General features: G+C 42.3%; 2 protein-coding genes across 2 annotated transcripts; both read left to right on the top strand.

The window, feature by feature from the left end:
- The first annotated feature begins 4,163 nt into the window (after nt 1–4,163).
- LOC109774441 (probable N-acetyl-gamma-glutamyl-phosphate reductase, chloroplastic) lies at nt 4,164–8,713 on the top strand. The gene is made up of 15 exons (XM_020333160.4): nt 4,164–4,492; nt 4,576–4,686; nt 5,184–5,246; nt 5,334–5,474; nt 5,760–5,867; nt 5,992–6,078; nt 6,230–6,280; nt 6,368–6,439; nt 6,710–6,829; nt 7,267–7,327; nt 7,419–7,499; nt 7,601–7,680; nt 7,806–7,895; nt 8,015–8,143; nt 8,242–8,713. The coding sequence occupies exons 2-15, from the start codon at nt 4,630–4,632 to the stop codon at nt 8,347–8,349; spliced, it is 1,248 nt and encodes a 415-aa protein (XP_020188749.1). The 5' UTR covers nt 4,164–4,492; nt 4,576–4,629; the 3' UTR covers nt 8,350–8,713.
- A 5,789-nt stretch (nt 8,714–14,502) lies between these two features.
- Nucleotides 14,503–16,461, top strand: LOC109774446 (uncharacterized). Its single transcript, XM_020333164.3, has 5 exons — nt 14,503–15,061; nt 15,153–15,374; nt 15,470–15,535; nt 15,635–15,700; nt 15,800–16,461. The coding sequence occupies exons 1-5, from the start codon at nt 14,567–14,569 to the stop codon at nt 15,890–15,892; spliced, it is 942 nt and encodes a 313-aa protein (XP_020188753.1). The 5' UTR covers nt 14,503–14,566; the 3' UTR covers nt 15,893–16,461.
- Nucleotides 16,462–18,327: the final 1,866 nt, after the last annotated feature.

Below are 18,327 nucleotides of genomic sequence, written 5' to 3'. Positions count from 1 at the left end.
CCTAGGGGGGAGTTCCCCCTTGCCTTGGGGGGCAAGGCACCCCTTCCCCCCCACTTGGCCGCCGCCCCCCCCTTGGATCTGATCTCCAGGGTCGGCGCCCCCCCAGGGGGCCTATATAAAGGGGGGAGGGAGGGCAGCACACAACAGCCTTGGGCGCCTCCCTCCTCCCCTGCAACACCTCTCTCTCTCTCTCGCAGAAGCTCGGCGTAGCCCTGCGGAGACCCGCTACATCCACCACCACACCGTCGTGCTGCTAGATCTCCATCAACCTCTCCTTCCCCCTTGCTGGATCAAGAAGGAGGAGACGTCGCTGCACCGTACGTGTGTTGAACGCGGAGGTGCCGTCCGTTCGGCACTCGGTCATCGGTGATTTGGATCACGGCGAGTACGACTCCGTCATCCACGTTCATTGGAACGCTTTCGCTCGCGATCTACAAGGGTATGTAGATGCACTCATTTCCCCTCGTTGCTAGTATACTCCATAGATGCATCTTGGTGAGCGTAGGAATTTTTTAAATTATGCTACGATTCCCAACAACTATGAGTATAAAGTAGTTCCTTTTGGACTATCTTGTGGGCCAGGAACTTTTCAGGGCCTCATGAACACTGTATGTGAAGAAATCAATGAACCAGAAAAAGAGAAATTCATTCTAGTGTTTTTTGATGACATGTTGGTGTTCAGCGAATCACTAGAACAACATTATTCTCACTTGGAAAGAACTTTTGAAATCTTAAGAAAGCATGAACTTTATGTCAAGCTGTCCAAGTGTACATTTGCAACAACTCAAGTGTCATACTTGGGTCACATAATTTAGACAAGGGAGTAGCCACTGATCCAGGAAAGATCCAGTCAGTAGTGGAATGGCCAGAACCTGAGAATATTAAATAGCTCAAAGGATTTCTAGGTCTGACTGGTTATTACAGAAGATTTGTGAAGAATTATGGACAAATGTGTAGACCACTACATGATATGTTGAGAAAAGATGCATTTCAGTGGGGACCTGAGCAAAGCAAAGCCTTTCAAGCATTAAAAACCACTATGACCAGTTGCCCTGTTTTGGCACTACCAGATTTCACTCTACCTTTCACAATAGAGGTTGATGCTTGTGCAACAGGTATTGGAGCAGTTTTAATGCAACAAGGCAAACCACTTGCTTTCTTGAGTAAAAGCTTAGGACCAAGGTCTGCTGCCCAGTCAATCTATGAGAAGGAAGCAATGGCCATTTTAGAAGCACTGAAGAAGTGGAGACACTATGTGTGGGGACATCCTTTGATCATAAAAACAGATCAACAGTCCTTAAAATATATGACTACTCAGAGATTAACTGAAGGAGTCCAACACAAGCTGTTACTTAAACTTCTGGAGTATGATTATACCATTGAGTATAAAAAGGGAAAGAAAATAAAGTGGCAGATGCACTTTCCAGAAGGGACAATGTACAACACATACAGTGCAACAATATCACTGTAGTGATTCCTTCTTGGACTGAAGATGTGAGGAAAAGTTACCAAGAAGATCAGGACACTGACAAAATTTTGAAGAAAGTGGCTGCAGATGTGGAGGAAAATCCCAAGTTTACCACTCACAATGGACTGTTAAAATATAAAAACAGAATATATGTGGGAGCCACCACTAACTTTAGATTTCACTCATCTGCCATAGGGGGCCACTCGGGAATTAAAGCCACTTACTATAGAATCAAGAAAGTCTTTTACTGGCCAAACATGAAGAAAGATATTGAAGTTTTTGTCAGTCAATGTCCTGTGTGACAACTTAACAAAGTGGAACACATTTACCCTCCTGGATTACTGCAACCCCTACCTATTCCTGACATGGCTTGGTCCCACATCACAATGGACTTCATTACAGCTCTACCAAATTCTCAGGGCAAGGAGGTTATTCTAGTGGTGGTGGACAAGACTAACCAAATATTCACATTTTATCCCATTAGCTCATCCCTACACAAATGACAGTATTTGAGGCACTCATGGATAATGTGATTAAGTTGCATGGCCTGCCTATCTGTATTGTGTCTGACAGAGACTCAATCTTTACCAGTGCTTTATATCAAGAGTTGTTTCAAGCTTTTGGAGTTCAGATCAGATTTAGCACTGCTTCTCACCCACAAACAGATGGACAGACAGAAAGGGTAAATCAATGCTTAGAAGCTTATCTATGAGGGATGGTTTTCCAAGAGCCCAAGAAGTGGATGAAGTGGCTACCATTGGCAGAGTTATGGTATAACACCAGTTACCATTCTTCATTAAAGTGCACACCATTCCGGGCACTATATGGATATAAACCACCTCAGATTGGAGAATTTGCTGCCACACAGCCACTGTCTCCAGAGGCAGTTCTAACAGTTTCTGAAAGAGAGCACATGATGCAAAGACTGAAAGCAAACCTGGAACATGCACAAAGTAGAATCAAACATTTTGCTGACTAGAAGAGAACAGAGAGGCAGTTGGAAGTAGGGGATTTGGTATTTCTCAAAATACAACCCTACAGACAAAATGCTTTTGGTTTGAGAGGATCTCTGAAACTAAGGTCAAAGTTTTATGGCCCTTACAAAATCCTGGAACGGATTGGGGAAGTTTCTTACAAGCTACAATTACCAGAGGGAACTAATATACATCCTGTGTTTCACATTAGCCAACTCAAAAAACACATTGGTCACCGAGCTGTACCATTGCCCCATGTGCCACTAGTCACACCAGAAGGGTATGTTAAGACAATTCCTGTGGCAGTGTTAGACCGCAGAGTGATACAAAGGAACAAGACACCAGTAGGCCAATGCTTGGTCCAATGGGAGAGTTTGGCTCCAGATGATGCAACGTGGGAAGACGCAGCGTTCCTCAACAAGACATTCCCTGGCCACAAGCTTTTTCGCCTCGAGGACAAGGCGATTGTTATGGCGGCGGCATTGTTAGGACCTGCACCGCGCAACTACTGAAGAAAAGAAGAAGGAGCAACAAGAGATTCAGATAACGAACGGTCAAGATGCGAGGATACCGGTTCAGAGCAGATCAACGGCTCAGATGTAGCCTTCGCCGTTTATCTGTTTAATTCAGTTACTGTAATATAACCGTTACTACAGTTTACCGCAGCTGAGCTGATCATGTTATAAGTCCGGCTCCGAGGCTTGGTCAGGCAAGTAAGGAATATTCGCTATCTCATAGTAGTAGGTAGAACCCTAGCTATCGTACGGAAGACGGGGTATCTTCTCTCGCAATCCTCCTCTGTATCCAATTTTCCCCAAGTAATTGCATCGATCTGGAGAGAATTGAGCGAGCTATTAATTCCTAAGGGTGTGTTTGGTTTAAGAACGAAGTAGAATGGAATGTCATGGTTCCGTTCCACTGGAATGGGTCGGTTCCGTTCCCGTGTTTGATTGGGGATATTTGATGGAATGGAATGGTTACGTTTCAATGTTTGGTTTGAGGGATATAATGAAATGAATTCAGTTCAACCCATCTTTATAAAAATGATGAGGCTGCCTCTTAAATTCATATATATATACAAAATGAACAAGTATAAAATCTTTATATTTCTAGAAATATATTATTGGAATTTTCAGAAGCATTTACATCGAATTGTACTTTCAATTGAATGTTTGCAATGACTTCTGCTATTGAGAGGACAAAGACACGGGTAAAAAATCATCAACGAGCAAACAATCAAGGAAATTTGCTCACAGATGAAGCGCAACAAAACTCTTGCTGTTGACCTCGAGATAGTTGCACAACAAGAGCAACCCCTGTCCATCCCATAGATCAGGTCCCAGAAGTAGTGCTCGTCGCTGTTGTAACCCACGTCAGATCAGGTCGTCGCCGTCCCTGGCACCTCAGCTCGTCGCCGTCGCCTAGCAGACCAAGTGGAGAGAGAGCCGTGAAGGAGAGGGGTTGGAGGAGAGGAGGTGAGTGCGAGGGTGAGAGGAAGCAGGCGAGGGGAACGAGCGGTTCCGCGTCGCCGCTCAATTTCGAGGTATCACCTCGTTCCGGATATCGGCCGAATATTCGGTTTGTGGGAACGAGTCCGTCCCCGGTCCACCTACATACTGAACGCGAGAATGTGGCCCAAAAACGGGTCCGACCCGTGACATTCCAGCCTGTTCCTGCAAGCAAACACACCCTTAAGTGACCCTACCCCGGCTCGGAACCCTGCCGCAGCAGGGCGAGGCAGCGCTCGACCTCCGCCTCCTACCCCCACCCACACTGCTGGGCTCGGCCCCGGGGCTCCCCCGGCCAACACTCCAAGAACAGTTCCCACGAGGATAGTACGTGCCCTCACTCTCGGACTCGAAACATCGGCCCGCTGACAGCCCGCCCCCTCCGACCTTATTTACCAAGCCTGCTGCCCACCAGACCCCCGTCCACCTACCCAATCCACGACCGTGAGAAACGGCGGTCAGAGCTCAAGCGACCACCAACCAAGCCCATAGCCGCCGCCGCCGCCGCCAGGGACCCCTCCCCCCTTCCTTTCCCCCACGAGGTGCATTTATACGCTCGCACACCTTCCTGACACTTCCTGTAACTCCCGCTTTCAGCTCACTCCGATCAATCTCGATTTGCCAGCCCTCCGCGACGCCGGCAGGTCGCTGTTGAGCCTGACTACTCCCCGTAGCGGACATGGGATCGACGGCGCTCGGTGGTGCGGCTCCGGCGCGCGCCGGATTGGCCCCCAAGGTGACGCCCGCTCTTTCGTTCCATTTCTATCATGTGCAAGCTCTGATTGCTTGGGGAATTGAATAGGGGCGTGCCTGAGTTGGTTCGGACCGTGTTGACCAGCTCTGGCCGTGTATTGGTTGGTTCTCACCTGTCAGTTGAACCCGATTAGCTGTTCTAGGGCGGTCGTTTCTTCCCCCCTCTGTAGAGCATGTGTAATAAACATATGCCCTAAGCGTGACAAGGGAATTACATCGAACTAAGGTTTTAGTGAAACTGATTGCTTCGGTACCAGTAAGCAAATTTGAATTTGCTAACTGAAATGTCTGAGAATGGTATGATTGCATCTTTTAAATGGGGATATCAACTGTACCTTAGAGCCAGTGTATTGGTCATAACGGGTGGTCCTTTTGACCCAACCGTGGCATCGTTCCAGCAATTGCATCCTGTTTCTGTTTCGTCATGAAATTGCTTATTTTTAACTTGAGCGCTAAAACGATTTCTTATTTCTCGTGTAGAGTGGAGTCCTTGGATCTACTTTCAAGCCATGTGGTGGTTTCAAGCTCAAAACAACTACTAAGGTGAGTTTTATGCCCTCTTATTTTCTTATAAAGATTTGTTTGTGTAGTGTGGTATTCCACATACTAATAAAAGTGTCTACATTGAAGGTTGGACGCTCTTCAGTTTGTGTGAGGGTATCCATTGCTTCTTCACCACAAAAACAGTACTCTCCTAAGACATCAGCAGTTAAATCAGGGGAGGAAGTGCGCATTGCGGTGCTAGGAGCCAGCGGTTATACCGGGGCTGAGGTTGTTCTTTTCTCCCTGTCATTTTCCATTTGTGTTGACTGCTTATCATCCAGGACCAGGGTTAGATTGTTTCACCCGACAACCATATAAACAAGGGCACATTCTTGGCCCCTATTACCAAAAATGTGGCAGGGTGGGATTGGTTTGGTTGCAAACCCACCTTTACTCCTATGCAATTATCTTCTTTTTTGCTTTTCCGATGCAACATTCTGGTGCTAGGATTCTGATATTTTGATCCTCTTATGGCTCAGTTACTAATGTGGTACGGTACATTTTTGCCAACAGATTGTTCGGCTTCTAGCAAACCACCCTCAGTTCCGTATCACAGTGATGACCGCAGACAGAAAAGCTGGTGAACAGTTTGGATCTGTATTTCCTCACTTGATAACACAAGTAAGAACTTTTCTTCACTTCCTCCACATTTGATGCGTCATTATTGTGCATGAAGAATTAGCTGAACCTTTCAGCAGTAGCACATTTCGGTATGGCATATATTGATCCTCTTTTAATATTGCAGGACCTGCCAAATTTAGTTGCGATTAAAGATGCAGATTTTTCAGATGTTGATGCTGTTTTTTGTTGCTTGCCACATGGAACAACACAGGTTGGTATCTTCATCATGATTTTTCTGAGATATTTTCTGTCAATTGCTGAACTTATGAAGGCATCCAGTTATATGCTCTGCTGTCAATTGGGAGATCAGATTTTGTACTGGACACACTAAGAGCAATGCCTGATCGCAAGTTTTTTATCAGGAAATTATTAAAGGCTTACCCCAACAACTGAAGATTGTTGATCTCTCTGCGGTATGCTCTACACAAACTCATGCTTTATCTGCATAGGTCCTCGGTTGCTATTGAACATCCAATCATTCTGACTTACCATGCTTGCAGGATTTCCGATTGCGTAACATCAATGAGTATGCTGAGTGGTATGGCCATGCTCATAGGGCACCAGAACTTCAGGTTTTCTTGACTACTATACCCTACAGATTTTTTAATATACCAGCCATTGGTCACACAAATTTTGAAGCTACCAAGTTCTGAAGTGCCAGTTTCAACATTTAATTACCAACTTGGATTCCTATTGACATGTTCCATCGATTTCTTTGTATATTACATTTGGGCTTCAGTTAGATTCCTTTGTAGCCTATGATGTTTTTTACTCCTCTCCTGTCATTATGTGTGTTTGTTATAAACTCATTTCCTTTGTGGTCTGTGTATCTTTATATTCAGGAAGAGGCTGTTTATGGTTTGACGGAGGTTCTTCGAGATGAAATAAGAAATGCACGGCTTGTTGCCAACCCGGGATGTTATCCCACGTCTATTCAGCTCCCTCTTGTTCCTCTAATAAAGGTTAGAATCAATAGAAGTTCTTAGTCCTCCCATTCTTTGATCAAAGCAACACAAGTTTAGACTCAATAGCCCCCACTTGTGCGATATATTTACAAATGTACAAAGAATCTCCATTTTCTGTAGCAAAGGAAGTAAATTTGTCAAAATATTCTGCCTAGTCATGCTCCTTTATGTAAATTTAAAAATGTCATCAGTTTAATATTACCTCCGTTCCAAATTATAAGATGTTTTGGATATTTCAATATGGACTACATATGGACTGAAATGAGTGAGCAAACACACAAATATACATCCGATTCAGAAATAAGTTAGAACATCTTATAATTTGGAACGGAGGGAGTAGTCTTCTTAGTATCTAGGTTGCGGACATACGTTGTCTCCACATGGGATTCAGAACAGGATCAGAGGTTCTAACCATATTTTATTTTACCTTGCAGGCAAAACTGATCAAGCTGAGCAATATAATAATTGATGCAAAATCTGGGGTTACCGGGGCAGGTATTTTTTGAAGATACGATGACTTCAAAATATAAGCTTGTAATGACTGGATCAATAACCAAACTGCTCCCCATGACATGTATTTCTTTAGGACGTGGAGCTAAGGAAGCAAATCTGTACACCGAGATAGCTGAAGGCATTCATGCTTATGGAATAAAAGGCCACCGTCATGGTAATCCTTTTTTTCCAAACATCTCAAGTCTGACATTTGTTCTCCCTTTGGTAAAGTGGCTTTAGTATGGCCTTACTGACAATGAGATAAAACCATTTCAGTTCCTGAGGTTGAACAAGGATTGTCAGAGGCTGCTGAATCCAAAGTTACTATCAGCTTCACTCCAAATCTTATCTGCATGGTAAGCACATACTCAAAGACAACTCCAGGTTCTGCAGTTTGTTCTGTGCTGCACCTGCACTAAAGGCATAAAAAATGTGTGGAATTCAGTTGTTAAATCAAATCATTTATCTGTATGATGAACAGAAACGTGGGATGCAATCTACTATGTTTGTTGAAATGGCACCTGGAGTGACTGTCAGTGATTTGTATCAGCATCTCAAGTCTACTTATGAGGTTTGTTTGTTTGACCATGTGGATTAAATTATCATTCTGCAGAGAGCTCCTATTTTACAGTTTTACCACATAAATGCTTTTTCTTTTGTTAGCATCATTCTGCGTGTGCATCTTTTCAGGGTGAAGAATTTGTCAAGCTGTTAAATGGCAGCAATGTTCCTCACACACGCCATGTTGTTGGATCAAATTACTGCTTCATGAATGTCTTCGAGGACAGAATTCCTGGAAGGGCAATCATCATCTCTGTCGTAAGTGCTGCATCAATCTATAAGTTGCTCAAGGTTAGCGAAATGTTGCAGATTTAAAGATGCAAAATCCTTATTCTTCTTGTTCTTCAACACTGCAGATAGACAATCTTGTAAAGGGAGCATCTGGCCAGGCCGTGCAGAACCTCAATCTGATGATGGGACTGCCTGAGAACATGGGGCTGCAATATCAGCCCCTATTTCCTTGATATGTTGTGCCTTTGTTGTGCTCTTTCTCGATGATGCTTTGGAGTTAAGCACCCATCTCTGTTTTCCGTTGAGAAGCAAAGAGCTGAATGTCGGAGTGTAACCAAACTCGCTCAACAGCAAAACTTGGTTTGTGCTGGTGTAGTATTTAGAGAGGAGCAACAATTAGCAGTTGAATAAGAGTATGAACTGAGTGGCTTGGTGTAATGAAAGTCCAAAGGCTATTATATCCTACAGTGGATTGTTGTCATGAGATCAATAAAGCAGTGTAAAACCCGATTCAGAGACATCAACCATTGCTGTCAGCATTGGATAATAGTTAGAAGTGTGTTACTTTTAAATATTAAAGGATAAATTAGTTTTCAAGTTATTTGTCAAATTTTATCTTGTGTGACGTGACCAGATCCTAAACTTTACCACAATAATGCAACTAACTGGTCATTGTGTTTCTGTCCTTTCTAGCCTATCAAAATACCATGATTTATTTCTGAGTCAACTTTGAATCTATCTAATTAGTTACCATCTGTTGTTTGGAATGCCATGGTAAAGCTCCAGCAGTTAATTCTGTTAATGTAAATGGGCTTGCAATAAGGTTGACTTTGTGTGGCCCGTATGCAGTTGTGACTCAAGAGGAGCCTGGCAGCATAAATTTTATTTGAGAATTGCTTGTGTTCATTTGATTTCATATTTACATGATAAATGTGTGTAGATGCATCGAAAGAGGAACCCAGGGATTATTATTTTTATTTCCCATTGTTCTTCTATGTCTGGTTGATTCTTTCGTTATGCTGTTGGGTGCTATCCACACAACAGATCTTTGTTATTTTGACATATGTTAGGGGCTGCAAGCCTGTCATGAACTCTGAACTTATAAATTGATTTTAGAAATGTATGGTCAGGTTCCAGTAGTTCTTCAGCCAGAAGTTTTAATTACTTTCTTCATTTTCTGGAGTGATGATAAAAAAATATAGCTCCAAATATTATAATTTTGTCATTTTTTTACTGGTCAATCTGATGTTAATGTTGCAAAATCTAAGAACATAATAATTTGATGCGACTGTACAAACTTGTCAAAGATATAGGTACATATATCGATCTTCTACAAAATATCAATTGGTAAATATATGACTATGAGGGAGGCTGCAATGATAAGTCTAAGTTGTTCATTGCATTAAGGAGGGTTAGCCACTCAGCCTACATACCTACGTAAGAGGCAATGCAAAGAAAACTGATGTTGCATGTAAGTAAATTTGAAGCCTAATGGTGAAATAGGAATATTATCCTTTTGAGTATTGTTCTTCAAGGGCTCTTAACTCTTTACTTCTTCAGTACCACTTATTCCTAAATTTTCTTGCTAATGGGTCTTGTTAGGAGATGTATCTAGGCCCTCCTAGCAAAATTTTGAGTTAAAAATTAACTGTTGATGCTTTCTTTTTTGGTTGTGCTAATCGAAGATGCTATGTTCTGTTTGACTTGAAATGGCTGTAGGCTTGGAAACACTTCTGCACTACTTTATTAACCTTTGACCTTCAGGCTTCAGGTCTTTATGCATATTCTCTGACTTCTTGTTCGTTCTCTGGTTTATTAATGTATTTTTGTTTTGTTTGACTTCTCAGTTTTTTGCATTCACAATGCATATGAAATATGAAAGTATGATACATGTTCTTCTGTTTTTAATCAACTTGTTTGGGGGTATTTTCGGGAGTGGTAAAATGCAGATGTGGTTTGGGTTAGCCAAGATCATTGCAAGTCTTTATAATATGTGTTTCACACTTATTTGATATACCTACAAGATAAAATGAAACCGTCCTTCATGTTTTTCTCATTCTGTGTTGCTTTATTTTCATGATAATATCATCATAGCGTGGAAATATCAAAATAAATTTTATCCACTTGAGCTTAAATAGGTAAGGAATGTTTATGCAGTTATTTTAATGTATGTTTATTGAGAATATTCGTATTATCTAAAAGAATGTTTATGCAGTTATTACAATGTATATTTATTGAGAATAATCGTATTAACTAAGGTAGATAGGTTTCAAGTGCATGCTGCAGCAGAACCTACTGGAACTTTTACTTATAAACACTTTGACCTCAGTTTCATTTGAGTTATGTTACTGTACTAGTTAATTTCCTGTAGCATGGCTGCAGCAAACTTTTTTTTCGTAGCAGCGACTCTGCAGGTAAGGTCTTTGTTTTGGATGCTATTTCACATGGTCGATGTACTTTTCTTCACCATTTCTTGTTACGTAAATGTATATAGTTCAGTAAATTAGTATTTATAAGTAAAAAACTTTCCATGTATCAAAAGTCTTACTCCCTCCGTTTCTAAATATAAGGCTTTCTAGAGATTCCAATGCGGACTACATGTGGAGCAAAATGAGTCAATCTACACTCTAAAATACGTCTATATACATCCGAATGTAGTCCATATTGAAATCTCTAAAAGGTCTTATATTTAGAAACGGAGGGAGTAAATGTTATTGTCTGACTAGTTAATTAGCAGGTTGTTCACAATGTATATAATTCAGTAAATTAGTATTTATAAGTAAAAACTTTCCATGTATCAGAAGTCTTACATGTTATTGTCTGACTAGTTAATCGAATACTCTGAAATATATTGTATCGGAGAGTTGTGTTCCTGGGTATCTATCATATTGACACTTCTATGCAAGTCAATCAGTAATATTCCATTAATTGGTTCGACTTGCCATTATCCTTTTTCTCAATTGAAAGTGACACACCATTTTATAAACTGAAAGTAACAATGAGAAATATGTTGTGTAAACATTTGACCAAAGAATCAGAATTTGCTGCCAAGTGAAGCTGCCATCCCCATTGGGTAAATTTCCATGATACAGTGTTCCAAAAAGATCCATTATTATAGTGCACATAATGTTATCCTAGTTAACATGCAAAAATAATAATATGAAATTCGTCCTTGATATGTAGAACCAAAAAGGGGATAGTGATCACTTGGAAAAAAGGGGATAGTAATATTTGTGCGCATGAGCAGTACTCATACTCAGGTTCCATACATAAGTAGCTTTATTAGTGTTATTTAATCTTAATAAGACAACAACAAGGTTATTTCTCCATACATATTTTATTAGTGGTAGTCCTATGCTTGATCTGTGGGCTAAGGAGAATTTCATGTTTGTCCCTTCAGATTTGAATGGGTTCAGAGGAAACAATTTTGTAATTTCGCTTCCTCATGATGCAATTGGACCTTCTAGAAGTCGGAAAGTTACTTTGTATTTTGGGTATGTTCTAGGACTCCATATTCTTCATTTCTATGTCTATCAGAGACACAAGATTACTATTTAGGTATTTCACAAATCATTCTGCAATTTGGCTGCAGAATGTTTGGAAGTTCCTGATTCTTTCATGCAGCTAAAAGGGCAACAACAAACAGGTCTATAAACAAAACACATTATCTTGCTCCTTCCAATTCATCTCCCTTTGCCAGCATCTTAGATATCATTGTTTATTCCATCCTTGATCCTCTGTGTGGAACAAAGAGGCAAGAAGAATAAGTCCTTTTTTGGTGGCGAAGGGGCATTGCACAAGTACAGCTCATTCCTTGCACGACTGGTAGATTCGAGTCATGTGCAGCTCCTAATTCCCTGAATATACGGAAATCAGTTCCAGTTGATGAGGATATCAGCATCAGATCATCCAATGACTCAGATTTGTCGGGTCATTGCAAGACTGATGTTGTGCAGAGTCATTTAGATTTCACATGCTCTCTGATTTTGAAGATATGCCATAATCTGAAAAGAGTATTGAAAGTGCCCACCTGTGAATCTGTGATGTCTCTGGTAATCTTGGCTGAAACTTTTACCTGGTTGACCACCAGACAGATGTCATATTATACTGATGATAGTTACAACTGTACAGGTTTTCTCAGTTCTCAGTTTGCCTAGATCTGTATTGCACTCTTTGGGTGCTCGGAGCTTCTTTCTTCTATACACTCGTTCGCCAGCTGTGTACAGGTTTTCTCAGTTCTTTTTTTTTTTGACAAAGGGTGGATTTTATTAACTCAAAATGAAGTATCAAGTGGATACAAAGACAATGAGCACACACCCGGCCTCTGCATAACAAAGATGCACACAGCCAACATCAACGCACACACTGGCAAAAGGCAAAGTCATATAAGACCAAAGCTATGCCCAAGCGAGGAAAAAGAAAATAACTCGAAGCGATCAAAACAGTGATCACCAAACTACAACAACGACTGTATCCGCACCAACCGTCTTTCGACACCATAAGGACAACGATGTTCTTCAACAACAATGCCTTCAGGAAGGAAACGACGCCATCACCGAATCAAACCACTATAGGCCACATTTTAGGTTTTCACCCCGAAGAACAGATCTGAGCAATTCCAAACAATGCCTTCAACAAGGTAACGACACAAATACATCATCATTGCCAGGTATAAGCAATTCATGTCATACCTAGGGTTTTCACCCCGGAGCTCGAGACCTGGTACTGAAGAAGCACCACCAAATCGAAGTCAAACCTATGTTGTCGCCGCCACTTTTCCATTGTCCGAGCGGCTACATGTCATGGGCAAATTCCCATCGTCTGTGCTGCACAATCATATCCTTTGCGTCAAGTCATCATCCGTAGATTGGATCTCATCACTGTCCAAGGCAAACTGATTGAAGTGGGAACCGTCAAACCCACAACGGAGCATTCCGACTACATCCCACGACCACACCAGTATGAGTTGCCGGCAACGGCCATCAGATCTGGAGATAAACCCTCATGAAGACAGTTCGGTGGTCAACGCAAACTGCAGCTCAAGAGGCCATTGATGCTGCCACGATAAGGTCTGAAGGATCCGGCGCTGAATCGAAGCACGGGAACCCCAGAACTGCCCCAGATCCATCGCACCCCTGAAACGCCATCGCAGGCACAAATCATGGTCGTGGCTCCGGCTACCTTCCCAAATCCCATCGTGAGATGTCATCCCATGAGAAGGAGCTGCCAGATCCACCGGGACGGAGCAGCCAGCAACCGGAGCCGAGGAGCACGAACTGCCAGTCCGATCCGACCGCACCTAAAATGGGGGAGAATTTCACTTCCCCGGCCTCTGCACCAACTAGGGATGCATACGGCCATTTTAGTATGAGTACCAAGATAAACATGGTCCTCAGAATTTTTTAAATGAGTATCAAGATATTTTTTGATGAGTGGTTCCACCACACACCAAACTTGATCCTCAATAAATGGGGAAAAACCCCTGTGCATCACCTGTCAATTCTAGGAATTGAACTCGGGTCGTTAGGCTGCACAACCGCATGCCCAACCACAAACTTGATTCTCAGTTCTAAGTTTGTCTAGATCTATATTGCACTGTTTGGGTACTTGGAGCTTCTTTCTTCTATACACTCGTTCGCAAAAGGTAAATGATTGGTGCAATTTTTGTTTATCAGTGGCTGTGCTTCGATTTGATGATGTAGTAGTATCATAAGTATGAAACAGAATTGAAGGTTGCGGGCAGATGCTGTTGAAATAGGGGTGATGGAAAGCTGTACATTTTGAGTATAAGATGGCAAGCAATCGGGATACACGGAGGACTAGAGGCATTGTCCAATCCCTTTTAAGCATTTAAGAATGTCCAGATTCCCTCCATCAGGGTCGTGCAAGCCTCTCCTTGCAGCTCTCTAGTTTATTGGGAGTGGATTATTCCATTCCAACAACATTCTCAACAATACATAATGCCTGATCCTGTATTAATTGCTAAGACAAGCCCATGTTTGTCCTGGCTTTGATTTGAACCTGGGAGGCATGCTTTTTTCCCTTGTCCTATTGGTGCATCGACGCTGCGGGGGAATTCTCTGCAATCATTGAAACCGGCCTTGGGACACTTGCCACTCGAGCTCTGATTGGCTTGACTTCTGAAGATGTGTGATCTTGGATAATTCACTATCTTGTTGTCTACCAACTAGCAGTTGAAGTTTTCTAAACTCATTATTTGCCCATCCCCAGGCCATACTTGGAAGGGTCGTTGTCAGCACAGGTCATACCCAGCCGTGGGTGTCCATTTCTCTAAGCATGATCCTGCATTTCTTAATCCTGCAGCTGCTCTGTTTTCCTTCAGCATTCTCATCAGTATAAATGCACCTGTCCTAACCTGCATTTTTGCTTCAGGAAGCACAAGTGTATCAAACAGCCAAGTCCTCTCTCACACCCTACACTTATATCAGGATGGAGTCTGGAGGAGTGATTGCTGAAGCAGGCTGGGACTCGCTTGGCCTGACGTCGCAGGCCGAGGAGTCGGAGATGATGGAGCAGCTGCTTGGCACCTTCCCCTCCAACGGCGAGGAAGAACACCAGGAGCTACCTTGGTCTGTTCAGGCCACACATGCATACTATGCCCACTGTAACGGTAGCTCTAATGCATACAGTTCCGCTAGTAGCAACAGTGTTGGTAGTCTCGTCCTTGATGTGCCGTCGGATTATGGGGGCTTCTATTTGGGCGACTCAAATGGGATCGGCTCCTGCACCGCAGCACTTGACCTGAACATGGTTCAGGAGCAAGGTGCGGCTCAGTTTATGGATGCCATCTTCAACCCTTCATATGGGAATGGCCATTCAAGCTGCGACGATCTTGGAGACTCGAGCATGAACCTGCTTGACTCCATCGACACGTCCAACAAGAGGAAGCGCCAGGATCAAGGGAAAATAGCTGACCAAACAAGTGTGAGTGTTCAATGCTTTGTTCTTTTTTGTACAAGGGTCGTTTTAGTTGCCCGGTGCGAATGCTTACTGCTTGAATCTTTTTGAAATGCAGGGTCGGAAATACTCGAGGAAGGCCGACTCGAAGCGGACAAAGAAGGCCATGCAATGTGAAGGCGACGATGGCACCACTGCTGACACAAGCAAGCAAAGCTTGAGCTGCTGCACGTCTGAAATTGACTCAAATGCTTTTCAAGAGCCTCCTGTTGCCTCTAAGCCGAAGGGCAAGGCTCAGGCTGGCCGCCAGACAACTGATCCCCAGAGCCTCTATGCAAGGGTATGCTACACATCATCCTCTCAGTTTTCTGCTGAGCAATGTTTTACTGTTAATTAAAATTAACAGTTACTCATGCTCTTGTTGGTTGGATACAGAAAAGAAGAGAAAAGATCAATGAGAGGCTGAAGGTACTACAGAACCTTGTTCCGAATGGAACCAAAGTAAGCATCTCAGCAACATGTCCTTCATAGTTTTTTGGGGGAAATTACTGTAAAATGAAGGGCAACAACTCAAAGATCAACACTTGTGCTATCTTGCAGGTAGATATCAGCACTATGCTTGAAGAGGCAGTGGAGTATGTGAAGTTCTTGCAGCTTCAAATCAAAGTGAGACTATTCCACAGTTCAGTTCAGAACTTCATCCATTTCGAATGCATGTGTTAAGACTTCAGAGTTACTTAATGGTTTATTTGCTACTATGTGCAGCTCCTCAGCTCCGACGAAATGTGGATGTACGCGCCGATTGCGTACAACGGGATGAACATTGGAATCGACTTGAACCTCTCTCAGCACTGTTAAGACACTTCTAACAGTCTTAAAAAACAGCAGTTATATACTTAAAAACGTGATTTGGGTTAATTGGCTCAAGTGTTCGTTACTAACGTGCAAGTGGTTTCTGATCAATAAGCTATACTGGGCAGCTGTATCTCTCTCAGGCGTAAATAGAGGCCGAATACAATGTCCTTCATAAGCTTTTTTGTAACTTCGGTTACTAAAGGAGTGGCATGTATGTTTGGCCCGAAAAATACGCGAAAAAGACGGATACTGAATGTCGGAAGAGGCTCCGCAACTTGTGAAGACAAGGAAGGGCAACCTGTTCTGTTTCTCCTTACTTCAGATGCGACTTCGCATGAGAAGGCTGTGTCGTTTTTCTTCTTTTTTCAGGTTTGCTCTAGTAGCAAATTTGTGTCTTCACTGAAATACAGTGTTTATAGGGTAATATAATGTGGTTAGCTGGAACTTGGCGGTTGTCAGACAGCTAATAATGCAAGATCGTGGCATGATGTGGCAGTTGTCATATAACATGTTCTGTAATGATTACTGTGATCACGTCATTTTCTGCTATACAGTTTGTGTTGAAACCTCAATTCTTGCTGTTGTCGTGACAAAGCGTGGTGCCTTCCTCATATTCTTTTCATCGTTGGATGTTAGTGGAATACTTGTATACTGTTGTATTGCTGGTGTCATCCAATCATTGGTCCGGCATTATTTGGTCCACCTGTTGGTTCACGTTTCTTTAATCGGTTATAAGTTTTCTGGTCCCTTTTACCCTGTTTTCATAGGCAATACAGTCCATGATGCTCGTCTTGTACTTGATCCGTTCACAAATATAAGATATTTTGGATATTTGAGTGAACAAACACACTAAAATGTGTCTATATACATCCAATTCAAAAAAAAATGTTACACTTGTGTGAACAAACATTCTCTATGGTGATATTTGGGTCTCTAGTTCTGAGTGCCACCTGCAATATAGCGCCTTGAATCTGAGTAATAAAATTTGGATTTGCAAAAAATCAAAAACCAACTTTTTAAATTTCAAAAATCACACATTTACATAAGGATCAAAGGATGTATACTTAATGTCCATAAATTTTCCTGATGAAATATGTTTTGATGTGAGCTACATAAAAAAAACATGAAATTCATGATTTTTAGCACGTCAAAACATATTTCATCATGAAACTTTACACACATGGAGTATATATTCCTATGTATATGTGTAATTTTTTTGACAAATTTTGAAATTTGAAATGTTAATTTTTGAGGTTTCCAAAATTCAGGCTCCATGGAGCCTGAGTTCTATTAACAACCGTCCAACGCTATTCATCAACATAGTAGTAACAGATAGTATTACCCATGAAGTAATATAAAAAAGTTCATACTTGTCATGGAATTAACACGTCAGATGTCCTTAGTGTCAGGACTTAGTCGTGAGGCCAACGCATCTATGTGGTAGCTTGAGAGGGGTTGAGCGGAATCGAGAGACGCAACACAAGACAAGGATTTAGACAGCTTCGGGCCCCGGGAAACATCATCCGGTAACAACCCTACATGCTGTTTGAGGCTAGGTCTCATTATGATCACGGGAGAGTCGCCGGGAACCGGCTCTCGGTGTCTAGCCCTAGAGATTGTTTCTTGTTACTTGTCCCTCTTTGGGATGCCCTGCCCCTCCTTATATAAGTTAGAGGGGCGGGTTACATGCGGAGTCCTAATAGGACTACAACTAGTCTATCTTCTCTTACAAGTTGATTACAAGTCCGGGTCTTGCTTCCTCGTAAAGGAAATATTCGTCATCCCTTTCCTTTTAATCCGGCCCATCATAACGTGAGCTGGCCTTCTGGGCTTTGGGCCTTGTTGTCCATCTGACCCGCCCGCCGGGTTACTAATGAGTCGCCAAGATCAGGCAGGTTATCTGTGAATCGCCAAGCTCCGGGCGGGTCACCAGTGAGTCGCCAATTCCGGCCGGGTCATACCGCGGGGTATATCCCCGACATTAGCCCCCAGTTTGATTTGGATTCATCCATGTTAAACTGATCCTATAAAATAAACACAAGAACAAACTTGATAGGTTCTGCTCCGGGTTAAATTTTTGTAAGCCGGCACCTGATCATCTTTAAATCCTTGTCATTTCCTTCTTGATACATGCCCATGAACTCATCGCAAATCTCCTTTAGTAGATATGTTCAAACTTTGTGAATGCAAAAAATCCAGATACTTCTTTTAAGAAATCCGGGTCAATAGGCCAGCTTCAGAGTCAATTTGCTGGCATTGGTCTCTTGTAGAGAAATATTGTAAGAAATAATCCACTTGAGTCGGCCTTCAATGCTCTGACTTGACAAAAATATTGGTCTTGAAATATTCAACTGATATTCAGCCGGCTTAAAGATGTAGATCTTGCCGATTTATGATTTGCAAAATCACCGGGTTATAAAAACTGATGGTTCCGGGTC

Source organism: Aegilops tauschii, chromosome 4 (assembly GCF_002575655.3).
Source record: "Aegilops tauschii subsp. strangulata cultivar AL8/78 chromosome 4, Aet v6.0, whole genome shotgun sequence".
NCBI classification, from domain to species: domain Eukaryota; kingdom Viridiplantae; phylum Streptophyta; class Magnoliopsida; order Poales; family Poaceae; genus Aegilops; species Aegilops tauschii.
This window is presented reverse-complemented; position numbering and strand designations above follow the sequence as displayed.

Bases quoted from the DNA above. Each gene is read 5' to 3' on its own strand.
- LOC109774446 (XM_020333164.3), top strand. From the start codon at position 14,567: ATGGAGTCTGGAGGAGTGATTGCTGAAGCAGGCTGGGACTCGCTTGGC. The intron at 15,375-15,469 runs GTATGCTACACA...GGTTGGATACAG, and splicing joins CCCAGAGCCTCTATGCAAGG to AAAAGAAGAGAAAAGATCAA. The intron at 15,536-15,634 runs GTAAGCATCTCA...GCTATCTTGCAG, and splicing joins TTGTTCCGAATGGAACCAAA to GTAGATATCAGCACTATGCT.
- LOC109774441 (XM_020333160.4), top strand. From the start codon at position 4,630: ATGGGATCGACGGCGCTCGGTGGTGCGGCTCCGGCGCGCGCCGGATTG. The intron at 5,868-5,991 runs GTAAGAACTTTT...TTAATATTGCAG, and splicing joins TTCCTCACTTGATAACACAA to GACCTGCCAAATTTAGTTGC. The intron at 7,500-7,600 runs GTAATCCTTTTT...AAACCATTTCAG, and splicing joins AATAAAAGGCCACCGTCATG to TTCCTGAGGTTGAACAAGGA.